The sequence below is a fragment of the Psammomys obesus genome, unplaced genomic scaffold (assembly GCF_907164565.1).
Source record: "Psammomys obesus unplaced genomic scaffold, mPsaObe1.curated_primary_1811, whole genome shotgun sequence".
Lineage (NCBI taxonomy): Eukaryota > Metazoa > Chordata > Mammalia > Rodentia > Muridae > Psammomys > Psammomys obesus.
In genome coordinates this window covers 2,193,888-2,206,239 of record NW_026591560.1, presented here as the reverse complement: position 1 = coordinate 2,206,239, position 12,352 = coordinate 2,193,888, and the positions used below count along the sequence as shown (strand labels likewise).

At 50.5% G+C, this 12,352-nt stretch overlaps 1 protein-coding gene across 1 annotated transcript; it reads left to right on the top strand.

Annotated features, from left to right (window-relative positions):
* Positions 1-1,304: 1,304 nt before the first annotated feature.
* Gal3st3 (galactose-3-O-sulfotransferase 3) lies at positions 1,305-11,660 on the top strand. Its single transcript, XM_055610552.1, has 3 exons — positions 1,305-1,493; positions 5,244-5,481; positions 9,952-11,660. The coding sequence occupies exons 2-3, from the start codon at positions 5,357-5,359 to the stop codon at positions 11,120-11,122; spliced, it is 1,296 nt and encodes a 431-aa protein (XP_055466527.1). The 5' UTR covers positions 1,305-1,493; positions 5,244-5,356; the 3' UTR covers positions 11,123-11,660.
* Positions 11,661-12,352: the final 692 nt, after the last annotated feature.

Below are 12,352 nucleotides of genomic sequence, written 5' to 3'. Positions count from 1 at the left end.
CACACACACACACACACACACACACACACACACACACACACACACACCGGCCACTGGGAGGGCAGGGAGAATCAAAGCCAGAAAGGAGAGTACTAAAGAACAGTGGTGGCCTTCCCTTATGCGTGTCAGCCTACTCAGACAGAATCATTTGTAGCCCAAAGGAAGTCTCTGCTCCCTGTAACCAGAGAGCCCAGAGCAGGTCATCTGAGGCTGGAGGCCCCAGTGTGCTCAGACAGAGGGAGAAGGAGGGCAGGGTCTCTAAAGCAAGGTAAACAAAGCAGATGGGTCAGTACTATAACTAGGGCCAGAACGGACACAGTAAGCCAGATCTGATTTTCTTCACAATTGTTCTAGGATGCAGATAAGATTCCAAACTGTGCAAAGGGAAAGACTGAGAGGAAACAGAAGCTGACATGCCCAAGATCCCCGACTCTGAAATCCTTCCCTTCTCCTTAGCAACGAGCCTGACATGATGCCCACTTACTGGCTGTGTGACACCAGAAGGGACCAATGCAGCCCCTTTCAGTTCCAGCTTTGGGTGACTACCCTACCTGAAGATCCTTTCCCTGCCCAGAATGAAGGGGACAGCAATCCATAGCAGCCCCAGAACCAACTGTGGTCTCATGGCATTTAAGTGGCTCTGGGACACCCACATGAAGCTCTCACAAATAGCACTGTTACAAGGAAGCAGCTGCCCCCTTTAGTGCTGGAAGTAACAGTTGTCTCTTGACTCCAAGATGGAGTATCAGCAGAAATCAGAAATGAACTAGAATTTCTGGTTCCTGGTGCAAGGCACCTGGGCAGAGACCCCAGACCAACAGCTCTGGTCAGAAGTGAGACCTCTGGAGACCTGTCAAGACATAGGTGAACAACCAGGAACTGCCTCAGGAGAGCTGGAGAAAGAACCAGAAGGGAATGGGACCAGACAGGGCTAGTAGAGGTGGGAAGAGGAAGGGAACACAGGAAACTGCAAGTGTACCTGAACCTTTAACCCAGCCTCAAGAAGTTCCAGTGACCAACAGAACCCAGCATTGCTGTAATGCTGGAGTTTACTAACACCTTCCCAACCTCGGTTTTCACTTCTGAGGGAGGAAAGGGTGCTGAGCACAATGGTGTTGATCTCTCTCTACAAGATCTCAGGGGAAAGATGCCTGCATCCAAAGATGCCAGCACCATAGGAGGGTGCTCAGCAGCAGCAAGCGTGCTACCCGGTCCCCCTCCTCTCGCTGCTTTTCCTTTCCCCCTCCTCGAGCCGCCAGGCCCCCGCCCCCGCCCCGCCCCCGGTATGAGATGGGGGACGGGCGGGCTGCGCTGAGCTGAGCGGACAGACACAGACGCTGCCACCTGATCCCATCCAGGCGCAGCAAGGCAAGATACCGGCATTCTGCATTCAGGGCCCCCCCGTTACCCTCAGACCCGGCAGATTTCAGCACAAGGGACCCACGAGGAGCGGAGGGTAGCCCCTGACCCAAGTCGGAGAAGAGCCTGCCTGAGTGAGTACTGCAGTAGCCAGCCGGGGGCTGGAGGAAACAATGATGCACTGCAAAGGGGATGGGGGCCTGGACAGTTAAGAGTATCTTGGGGGCCTAGTGCCAAGAGAGCTTGAGGGGGTGGTTCTGTACCCTCAGGAAGCAGGGAACCGGGTGAAGCTACAGTGACCAGATCTCTGGGAGAGATCGGGATGAAATTGAGGGAATGTGGGGCGCAGTGGGGGTGGGATTGGGGAGTGATGGAGAAAGGAGAATGAAGATAATTCAGAGGCAAAGGTGAAAGCGGGTGGGGGTGGCAAAGAGGAGACTGGGAAACCTTGTGCAAGGAAAGAGGGACAGAAGGATATTCAATCTCCTAGGCCCTATTGTGCTACCTTCTCTGCCCTTTTCTGTTTGGGGACCTGCGTGACCTGGGATATACCATGCCTCGAGACAGGTTAAGTCTCCACATCACTGAGAGGACAGGTCCCAGTGGTCCAGCCCTACTCCTCTAAGGACGTCAGTGTTAGCCCTGTAGCTCTGAGGGGAGAGAGAAAGAGATCATTTGGGAGTAGAGTGGACATCTGGGTTAGTTTTCAAAGCTCTGGCTGGCGATACCATTTCTTCTTTGGTTCCCTGGAGAAAAGAAAGCAATTTACAAAACTGGGCAGCAGCCTGAGGTAGATTATTCTGACTAAAATTAGCACTGCTATTCTGATAAGGCTGGCACCCTGACCTGCTGGGGATGGTGAGGGAACCTCTTTCCCTCCATGAAAGACGTTGGAGATAGGGAAGCCTCTGGGCAGCAGCCAGGGCAATCCTTCCGAAGTGGTGCTCAGCAGCATGGCCACCAATTTGCTTCAGCCTCAAGACCAGAGGGAAACTCAGTCCAGGGAACTTCTCCAGGCCCTCTCTGCTGAGTCGTTCTCCACAACAGACATGACCTGACCCAGGGAAGGCAGGCCTGTCCGTTCCAGTAGCTAAGTGTTACTCTCTACCTGGACCTGGAATGGTTTCTCTGGCTAAGTGCCCACAAACAGGATACAGGATTCTTGCTTTGAAATACCTGAATGTCTGTCATGAAGAAAAAAATCTGCCCTGTGTTCTGAAGAGTGACACTAGCTACAGCACAGAGTAAGAAACCAGGGCAAGTTAAGCCCAGGGGTTATGTCACAAGGTAGGGTGACTGGTCCTCACAGTCCCAGAAAGGTTTCTGAAACTGTGGTCAAGAATGAGTGAGGCTGTATCTGTGATACACAGTCTATCATTGCCAGTGGCCAAAATCCTAGTGTTCCCATTCCTGGAGACTGGTGCCTGTAATAAGGAAGGCCTTTCCCCCTCTCAGACTTTAGACAGCAATCTGGCTGGCTCCCCAGATCCAAGCCTTGTAGGCAGTGGATAAATCCTGTTAGTAGAATGGATGGGGTACCAGGCAGCAACCTCATTCTCTGAGGCCAGGAAAAGACCTACTATAGCTTCCCTTACCCTTGGCTGGCTCAGATTCCTCTGAGAAATAGGGTGGTTTCAGCAAGTTTGAAAGGTAGACTCACCCTCTAATTTTCTCTTGGGAAACCATCTGGTCACCAAGTTCTCCAAGCAGTACTTGTGACAAAGAGAAACTTTTCCTTCTAAAAGGGCCAAGAGCTTGGCTTCCTCCTGCAGAAGACCAACCCTGTTCTGCCTCAGAAACCCTCAAAGTTAGGGAGGACCTAGGCTGTGTCTGCTATGCCCTTGGTTGCCCCCTCTGTGGCCACACCCATCGCTCTCCCTGCTCCAAAATAATTAATTCTCACCGGCTGGTGGAAGAAACCAAAAGATGTGACCTGGAGATAAGGGGAACTGTAAACAGGACATCTTTCCACCTAAACGGGTTTAAATGTCATCTGGGATTAACAGGGGAGTGGGCACAGAAAAAAGAAACTGGAAGCCAAGCCCAGAGCCACACACTTACCTCAGCCCTCCTGAGACCAGGTGTCCTAGTTCCATACCCATCCATGCATATTCTCCTGAGACACCTTCCTCCTCTCAGAGATAGCAGTGTGAGGGCTAATGCTGAGTCTGAACCTGCACTTACACCCCAGGAGTAAGACAGACCCACCCTGGCCTGGGGCAGACATGGCTGCTGCAGCTAACTTTCCACCTGAACTGCCAACACATTCTTGCAAAGAAAGAAAGCCTGGCCAGAAATCAAGCCCTTCTCTTGCCTCTCTCTCCCCTTTAGTGAAGGTTCATCTCCTGCTGGAAATTCTCGGCAGAACAGTTGGAGCCATTCCCTCAACCCTGCCCCATCCCTCCCAAGGCAACGTTATCCCATTACCTTGGCCAAGCACCTGTACCAGCCAGCTGATGGAGCCACCTGCTTTTTGGGTGTCTGGGGATGGGATCAAGACAAGACTTCAGGATTTCAAATACTTCTTTCCCTGGTGGATTTAGTCCCAGGCCCTTAGGGCAAGTGACACACACAGGAGAGCTCAGTGCTCAGAAGCACGCAAAATTACCTGACCAGGCAGAGATGGACAAATAAAGTTGTCTTAATACATGCCTATCTGTATATGTATTAAGTGCATACCTTATACCTGCAAAGGCTAGAGGAGGGTGTCAGATCCCCTGGCACTGGAGTTACAGGAAGTTGTGAGCCACCCCTTGGGTGCTGAGAATCAAATCTGCATTCTCTGGAAGAGCAGACAGTGCTATTAAGCACTGCGCCAACTCTCTGGATTGAAAAATCACTTATGGGAGCTGGAGAGATGGCTCAGAGGTTAAGAGCACTGGTTGCTCTTCCAAAGGTCCTGAGTTCAATTCCTAGCAACCACATGGTGGCTCACAACCATCTATAATAAGATCTGGGGCCCTCTCCTGGCAGGTGTATATGCAGGCAGAACAACGGATAATAAATAAATCTTAAACAAAAAAAAAAAAGAAAGAAAGAAAATCACTTATGAGTGGAAACGACTCACATAAAGAACAAGGACTATGGAGACAGGAGCAGATCTGGCCAAATTTGGGAATGCACCCTTTAATCACAGCATGCAGGCGACAAGAGGCAGGTAGATCTCTGAGTTTGAGGCCAGCCTGGACTATATAGCAAGTTTCAGGCCATCCACAACTCCTAAAGTAAGACTAAAAAAAATGTTTTTAGGTAAGTAGATTTGAGTCCCCAGTCCGCTATATGCGGCTATGTGACTATGAATACATGTCCGCCACCACTTAGCACCTCACTGTCATCATCTGCTTAGTGGGAAATAACTGGGGTGTCAGGAGTTAGCAATAATATATTAGGCCTGCAGTACTCCTCGGAGACCGAAGGAAGTGAGGGCTTGGCTGTTTCTGAGTTTATTCTTATGGGACTCAGGACCACCCCTTGTTTCAAAGAGTCAGATAAGTAGTCCTGAAAGAGAGAAAATCTTGAACTGAGACTTCTGTGTCCGCATGAGCCTCGTGCTAGTGCTGAGGGCGGAGAGCTGTATCGCTAAATTCAAATGGCTGTGAGACAAAGACAAGTTAGATATGGGCAGAGAGGTAAAAGTAAACACACGGGGCTCAAGAAACAGAATGGCTATAGTCTGAGTGCTGGACACATCCCAGACCGGTAATTCCACCCAAGACGAGGTTATCTGGACACTGAGGAGATAGAGTCTTGGTGATGAGAGGTGGAATTCGATCGTTCTGGCATCTCTGTTCACCCCACTCATTTAAGCTCTCTTTTGCAGCAGTCCTGCTAAGTCTGGAGTGCATATCCTCTGCCAATGCAAACCTGTTTCCTTGTTCTGCCAGGCTTTCGGGAACACTGGCCCTGCTCCCAGAGCCCCAGGACCCCCCATGAGTGCTGGTGAAGGAAGTCCCGGATAGCAAGGCCCTGGCTAGTCCAGGGGTGAGCACTCCAGACCATGCCACCTATCCTCCAGCGCCTGCAGCAGTCCACCAAGACTATGAGCCGCAGGAAAATCCTGCTATTGGTGCTAGGCTGTAGCACCATAAGCCTCCTCATCCACCAGGGGTCACAGCTTAGTTGGTAAGTGGGCAGCGGACCCTAGTGAGGGGGGACTGGCCCCATCAGAGATACTGTAGTCCAAACCACCCAAAAGGTTTCTCTAGGCTTCCCTCTTCCCTTCCTAGGAAATCCAAAAGCACTTTCCATCCTCTAGAGCAGTGGTTCTCAGCCTTCCTAATGCTGCAACCCTTTAATACAGTTCCTCATATTGTAGTGACCCCAACCATAAATTTACTTTCTTTGCTACAGTTATAAACTATAACAAAAATATGGTTTCAAAGGAGTCACAACCCACTGGCTGAGAAGCTGTGCTCTGGAGCCAGACAGAAAAGGACTGGACTCTATGGGCAAGACTGAGTCAATTGCTCAGTCACAGAATTCATGTGTTAGCCAAGACCTGAATCTAGTCTGTCTTTTTACAGCTCGATGCTTCCTCAATGAGTTGCAAACAACATTTTGTGTTTTGTTCCTTTGAGACAGGGCCTGGGCGAAGGTGGGGGGGGGTGGACTCACTTTTACTCCCCACCCTGTTCCTGCTGTCCATTGTCATCGTCCTCCTTCTCTACCATCCACCTCCTTCCCCTCTTCTTCTGACATGGTTTTTCTATGTAGCCCTAGCTGTCCTGGAACTCGTTCTGTAGACCAGAGACCTAAAAAGAGTTCTCTCTGCCTACATCTGCCTCGGGAGGGCTGGGACTAAAGGCATGTACCACCGCCACACCACCTCCACCTGCGCTACTGCCAGCACCAGCTTTGCAGCCCCTTTAAAGCTCTCTTTTGCAAACAGAAGTCTCCTGAAACCACTATTTAGACCAGGCTGGCCTCAAACTCACAAATTGGCCTGCCTTTGGCTCCCTAATGCCAGGATTAGAGGCCTTCACCTACTACACCTACCCTATCTGTGAGCTCCTAATTCTCCCATCTCCACCTCCTGAGTGCTCAGATTACAGGTGTGCACCACCTCACCCAGACACAAAGTTTCTGAAGTGCTAGAGATCAAACCCATTGCCTCAAGAACGTTAGACAAGCATTTTACCACCTGAGTTAAATCCTAAGTCTGCAAACATCTTACAAATCCATCACCTAGGACATACTCCTTCATTTCTGAGCTCATGTCCTCATCTATAAATGTGTGACCCTCTTGCCATCCTGATATAGGGCACCATGAGATGAGAATTGGCCTCTGTTCCTGATTCTCTGTGTGAATTCACCAAATCCCTGCACCTTTCAAAGTGTCAATTTCCCCAATATTCCACATGCTTTCCAGAGACTAGTATAAATTGATGCAGTGTCATTTGCAAAATAATTTTCTGGTTTTATAAATGATGTCCCAAGCTGCTTAGAGCTGCCCTTATCACTTAATGCTTAGGATGGTGCAGAAGAACCAGGGGTGATTCGAAGCCTGTCCAGCTGTGATAACTAACCAGTAACCCAAACATCCTTGCTTCAAGATCTAGGGACAGAAGTGAAAATGCCATAAAGGCGATACTAAAGTTTAGAACAATACCTAGCACAAAGCATAAGCTTGAGAAATGCACACGTAAAGAATGAGTGGATCTTCAAAGACCTTAACAGAAACATGTAAGACAATAGATGAGCCAGGCATGGTGCACACTCATAATCCCAGCACTCAGGGAGGCAGAGGCAGGTGGATCCTGTGAGTTCAAGGCCAGCCCAGTTTACAAAGTGCGTCCAGGACAGCCAAGATTAGACAGAGAAACCCCATCTCAAAAAAACCAAAATTAATCAACTAATTATGTGCTTCTGCAAAATCCAATGTTATCCCCAGAAAGTGATGAACGAATTAAAGAACAGAAATAAGAAAGAAGACACAGAATAAGATTTGGTGACTGAAATGGCTCTAGATTCTCCTCAGATCCTCAGTTTCTATACATTCAAAGTAAGATCCCTTAAGAATCTCCAAGGGTCTTTGTTCTCTACACTATTTCTGCATTTAAAAATAACCTTAGGGGTTTGGAGAGATGGCTCGGAGGTTAAGAGCACTGGCTGCTCTCCAAAGGTCCTGAGTTCAATTCCCAGCAACCACATGGTGGCTCACAATCATCTATACTAATATCTGGTACCCTCTTCTGGTGTGCAGGTATACATTCAGGCAGAACACTGATTACATAATAAATAAGTAAATCTTAAAAAAAAAAAAACAAAAAACAACTTAGGACAGGCAGTGGTGTGGCACACCTTTAATCCCAGCAGAGACAGCGGAGGCAGGTGGATCTCTATTTGAGGCCAGCTCTGGTCTACAGAGCAAGTTCCAGGACAGTCAGGCCTACAGAGACACACAGAAACCCTATCTCAAAAAAAAAAAAAAAAAAATTACATAAAGCCAGGCATGCACACCTTTAAAGGTGATGTACACCTTTAATCTCAGCACTAGAGAGGCTGAGGTAAACAAATCTCTTTAAAGACAAGGCCAGACTGCTCTACACAGAACTTTCCGAGACAGCCAGAGCTATATAGTGAGTCGAAAAAATAATAGTAATAATAATAATCTTAAAACTTAGCAGAGAAGCTGGGTGTTGGTGATGCATGTCTGTAATTCCAGCACTCAGAAGGCTGAGACAGGAGGCTCACAAATTCAAAACCAGACTGAGCAGCACAGCCACTGAAGGCTTGTCTGAGCTGCAGAGTAACCTTAACTAAAAATAAAATAAAAAAGCCATGCCAGTGGCTCAGCAAGTAAAAAAAAAAAAAGTGCTTTCCAAAACTGGTGTTCCAGCCACAGAGCCCAAGTGAAAGGCCAGGGGAGATGACTCACATCTTTAATCCCAGAACTCTTTTCCTTTTTCTAAGACAAGGCATCTCTTACTCCTGGCTGTCCTGGAACTCACTATGTATACCAGGATGGCCTGTAAGACAGACAGATCTGCCAGCATCTGCCTCTAGAATAAAAGCATGTGCCACTAGCTCCTGGCTAATCCCACTTTTTAAAAACTCTGTATTTTGTTTTTATTTTATGTTCATTGGTGTTTTGCCTGCATGTATGTGTGAGGGTGTCAGAAACCCTGGACTAAAGTAACAGACAGGTGTGAGCTGCCATGTGGATGCTGACAATTGAACCTCTGGAAGACCAGTCAGTCCTCCCAATCTCTGAGCCATCTCTCTAGCTCCCTACTCCAGAACTCTTAAGAAATGGAAAGTGGAGACAGGGGAGTCTGCCAGAAGGGCACAATCCAACTAGTGTACCCTACTCAGTACAGAGGCAGAAACAAGACAGTCTTAGCCTCAACAAGGTAGAAAGAAAAGACCCAATTCCAAAAAATTATCCTCTGATCTACACATGCATGCCATGGCACATGTGTTCCTTGCGCGCGCGCGCGCGCGCGCACACACACACACACACACGCACACACACACACACACACACACACGCACACACAATAAATAGATAAAAATAAAAAAAACCCAAAATCCTCAAAAACTTAGCTGCTGAAAAGAACAAACATTTATTTTCTTTCCATTTTTGTGAATTATGAATCCAAATGTGGCTGAGAACTCCTGATTCCAGGTCTTTCGCAGGTTTTCAATCACAGTGTCAGCCAGATGTATGGTCTTTTCTGAAAGATTTACTAAGGAGGATCTGAAAAAGTTCACTCAAGTAGTTTGGCAGTCTTCAGTTCTTCAAGCAGGCTGATGGGCGACAGGCTGAAGTTCTCCTTTTCTTTGGGACTGTCGTCCTGTGGTTCCTAGCTAACTGCCCACAGTCTGCCTGCCTCCTTCTAATATAAATTGTCCTGGAGAGTGAGAGGAAAAAAAAAACAGCAGCCTTTCCCATATATAAATTCAGAGATGATACTCCATCATTTCTACCCTATTCTATGGCATTAGGAACCTCAGTAAGTCTAGTCCCACTCGATGGAAAGATAATGCATAGAAGGATGTCACTATCAGGAGATTAGCCTGGGTATCCAGGCTCATCCCTCCCACCCACCCTACCCCCTGCTTTTAACAGGGTTTCTGGCTGGCCCAGAACTTGCTATGTAGACCAGGCTGCCTTTGCACTAAACTTGAGTGGTGGCTCTGGCTGCCGCAGAACCATGTAGATCAGGCTGACCTTGAACTCACCTTGATCTACCTAGCTCTGCCTCTTGTGCTGGGAGTAAAGGTATGTGCCACCACACTGCCCGACTTACCAAACCCACCCATCCTGTAAAAGAGCCCTTTATTTGTATGAGTATAGGTGTTTTGCATGCAGTGCCATCTGAGGCCAGGAGAGGGCATCTGATCCTCTGTGATTGGAGTTAGAACCAATTGTGGCCACGTGGGTCCTGGGGAATTGAACCCCAGTCCTCTCAAAGAGTACTTTGACAAATGAGCACTCTTTCCCGTCCCCGTGAACCCTATCTTAAAGGCTTTCTGCCACCGGTCTCTGCAATCAGGGACCACGCTGGTCCGCTCTTGCGGACCAGCTCGTCCCCAAACCTCAAGCCTCACCCTGGCATGTCCTCTTTCCACACACCCTGGTCTTTGCAGGTACCCCAAGCTGTTCCCTCTGAGCTGCCCGCCTCTGCGAGAATCGCCACCCCGTGCCAAGCACATGGCTGTGGCCTTCCTCAAGACTCACAAGACAGCGGGTACCACGGTGCAGAACATCCTGTTCCGCTTCGCGGAACGCCACAACCTCACCGTGGCCCTGCCTCACCCAAGCTGCGAGCACCAGTTCTGCTACCCGCGGAACTTCTCGGCGCACTTCGTGCACCCGGCCACGCGGCCCCCGCACATGCTGGCCAGCCATCTGCGCTTCGACCGTGCGGAACTCGAGCGCCTCATGCCGCCGGACACGGTCTACGTCACCATCCTGCGCGAACCCGCCGCCATGTTCGAGTCGCTCTTCAGCTACTACAACCAGTACTGCCCGGCCTTCAGGCGCGTGCCCAACGCGTCGCTCGAGGCCTTCCTGCGCGCCCCCGAGGCCTACTACCGCCCCGGCGAGCACTTCGCCATGTTCGCGCACAACACGCTGGCCTACGACCTGGGCGGCGACAACGAGCGCAGCCCTCGCGACGACGCGGCCTACCTGGCGGGCCTCATCCGCCAGGTGGAGGAGGTGTTCTCGCTCGTCATGATCGCGGAGTACTTCGACGAGTCGCTCGTGCTGCTGCGACGCCTGCTGGCCTGGGACCTGGACGACGTGCTCTACGCCAAGCTCAACGCGCGCGCCGCCACCTCGCGCCTGGCCACCATCCCCGAGGCGCTGGCGCGGGCCGCGCGCGCTTGGAACGCGCTCGACGCCGGCCTCTACGACCACTTCAACGCCACCTTCTGGCGCCGCGTGGCCCGCGCCGGCCGCGCATGCGTGGAGCGCGAGGCGCGCGAGCTGCGTGAGGCCCGCCAGCGTCTGCTGCGTCGTTGCTTTGGCGACGAGCCGGTGCTGCGACCCGCCGCCCAGATTCGCACCAAGCAGCTGCAGCCGTGGCAGCCCAGCCGGAAAGTGGACATCATGGGCTACGACCTGCCCGGCGGCGGAGCCGGCCCTACCACGGAGGCCTGCCTCAAGCTTGCTATGCCCGAGGTGCAGTACTCAAACTATCTGTTGCGGAAGCAGAAGCGCCGCGGAGGTGTGCGGTCCAGGCCGGAACCGGTCCTGGATAATCCTCCCCCTCGGCCCATCCGAGCACTGCCCCGCATCCCCCAGGGTACCTGAGTTCTGCCTGCCTCCCGGCACCCAGGTCTTGCTCCGTTAGGGCCCTTTTATTACTCAGGGGCTTGAGCCCTGTGTCCAAATGGAGGTGCACCTGCATCTGAGCCTGCCACCCTAGTGTCGCCTGGGATGGCATGAATGGGCCACGCACTTCTCCTTCCCAGCTTGGTTGGTGACTTTGACAAGAATCCAAGGGCGTTCTAGTACTGCCCACCCTGCCTTTTTCTGGGGACTGAGCACCCCACGTGTCTTTTGGGGAGGGCTGAGCCCCCACCTGTGTGAAGTGGATGACCACAATCCCCAGAGAGGGACTAAGTCCTGGGAAAACGCTGTGCTTCCCATCAGCACGGGGCCTTTGTTCCTTCCAGGGCTGCAGAGGTCCCCTACTGTCTTCCAGGTTCTACCTTCCCTACACACCTAAGCTGCTCCCAGACACCCAGAATCAAGAGTTCTTGGGTTGGGCTTTTTGTTTGGTGGTTTTCCTCCTCCTCCTCCTTCCCCTCCCTCTCCCCCTCCCCCTCCTCCTTCTCCTTTTTAATAAAACAACTTTAAATTATGCAGGGTGTATGTCAGTTATTGAAAGGATAACCCCCAGGTTTGAGGATAAAGCAAATCTTCAGGAGATGCTGTGGCTGGACCAAGACTTGATCAAGCACCGTGCTGCCCCTTCCAATGGCCGCAACCTTCATCTGTCCTTCAACCTGGCGTACCCACATGGACCATAGCCATCTGACCCCACTCATTTGCCAAATTGTCGGTTTTTATTCAGTTCAACCACATTTCCCTAATATCAAGTTTGGGAAGGCAGATGAACAAGGATAGGGCTTCCAACCTCAGGTTGCTCCTAGGGCAGGAACAGTGAATCAGAAGCAAGCCTGAAAACCACTAACGACTACTGCATGGCTTCTACAGGCTGGGAGCAGAATCACTTTTAGATAAGAGGCTACTCAAGCACAGTTTTGCCTTCCCCTGTGAGTCCTTGACTTCACTGGGCATTTTCTTATTCACAGAAGATATGACTTGGATAATGATCAGTCTCTCCCCACAACTTCCCTTAGCACAGCTAGATACGATGATACGATGCACTTTTAATTTTTGTTGTTGTTTTTCAAGACAGGGTTTCTCTGTGTAGCCCTGGCTCTCCTGGAACTCACTCTGTAGACCAGGCTGGACTCAAACTCACAGATCATCTGCCTCTCCAGTGCTGGACTAAAAGTGTGCACTTGAACTTTA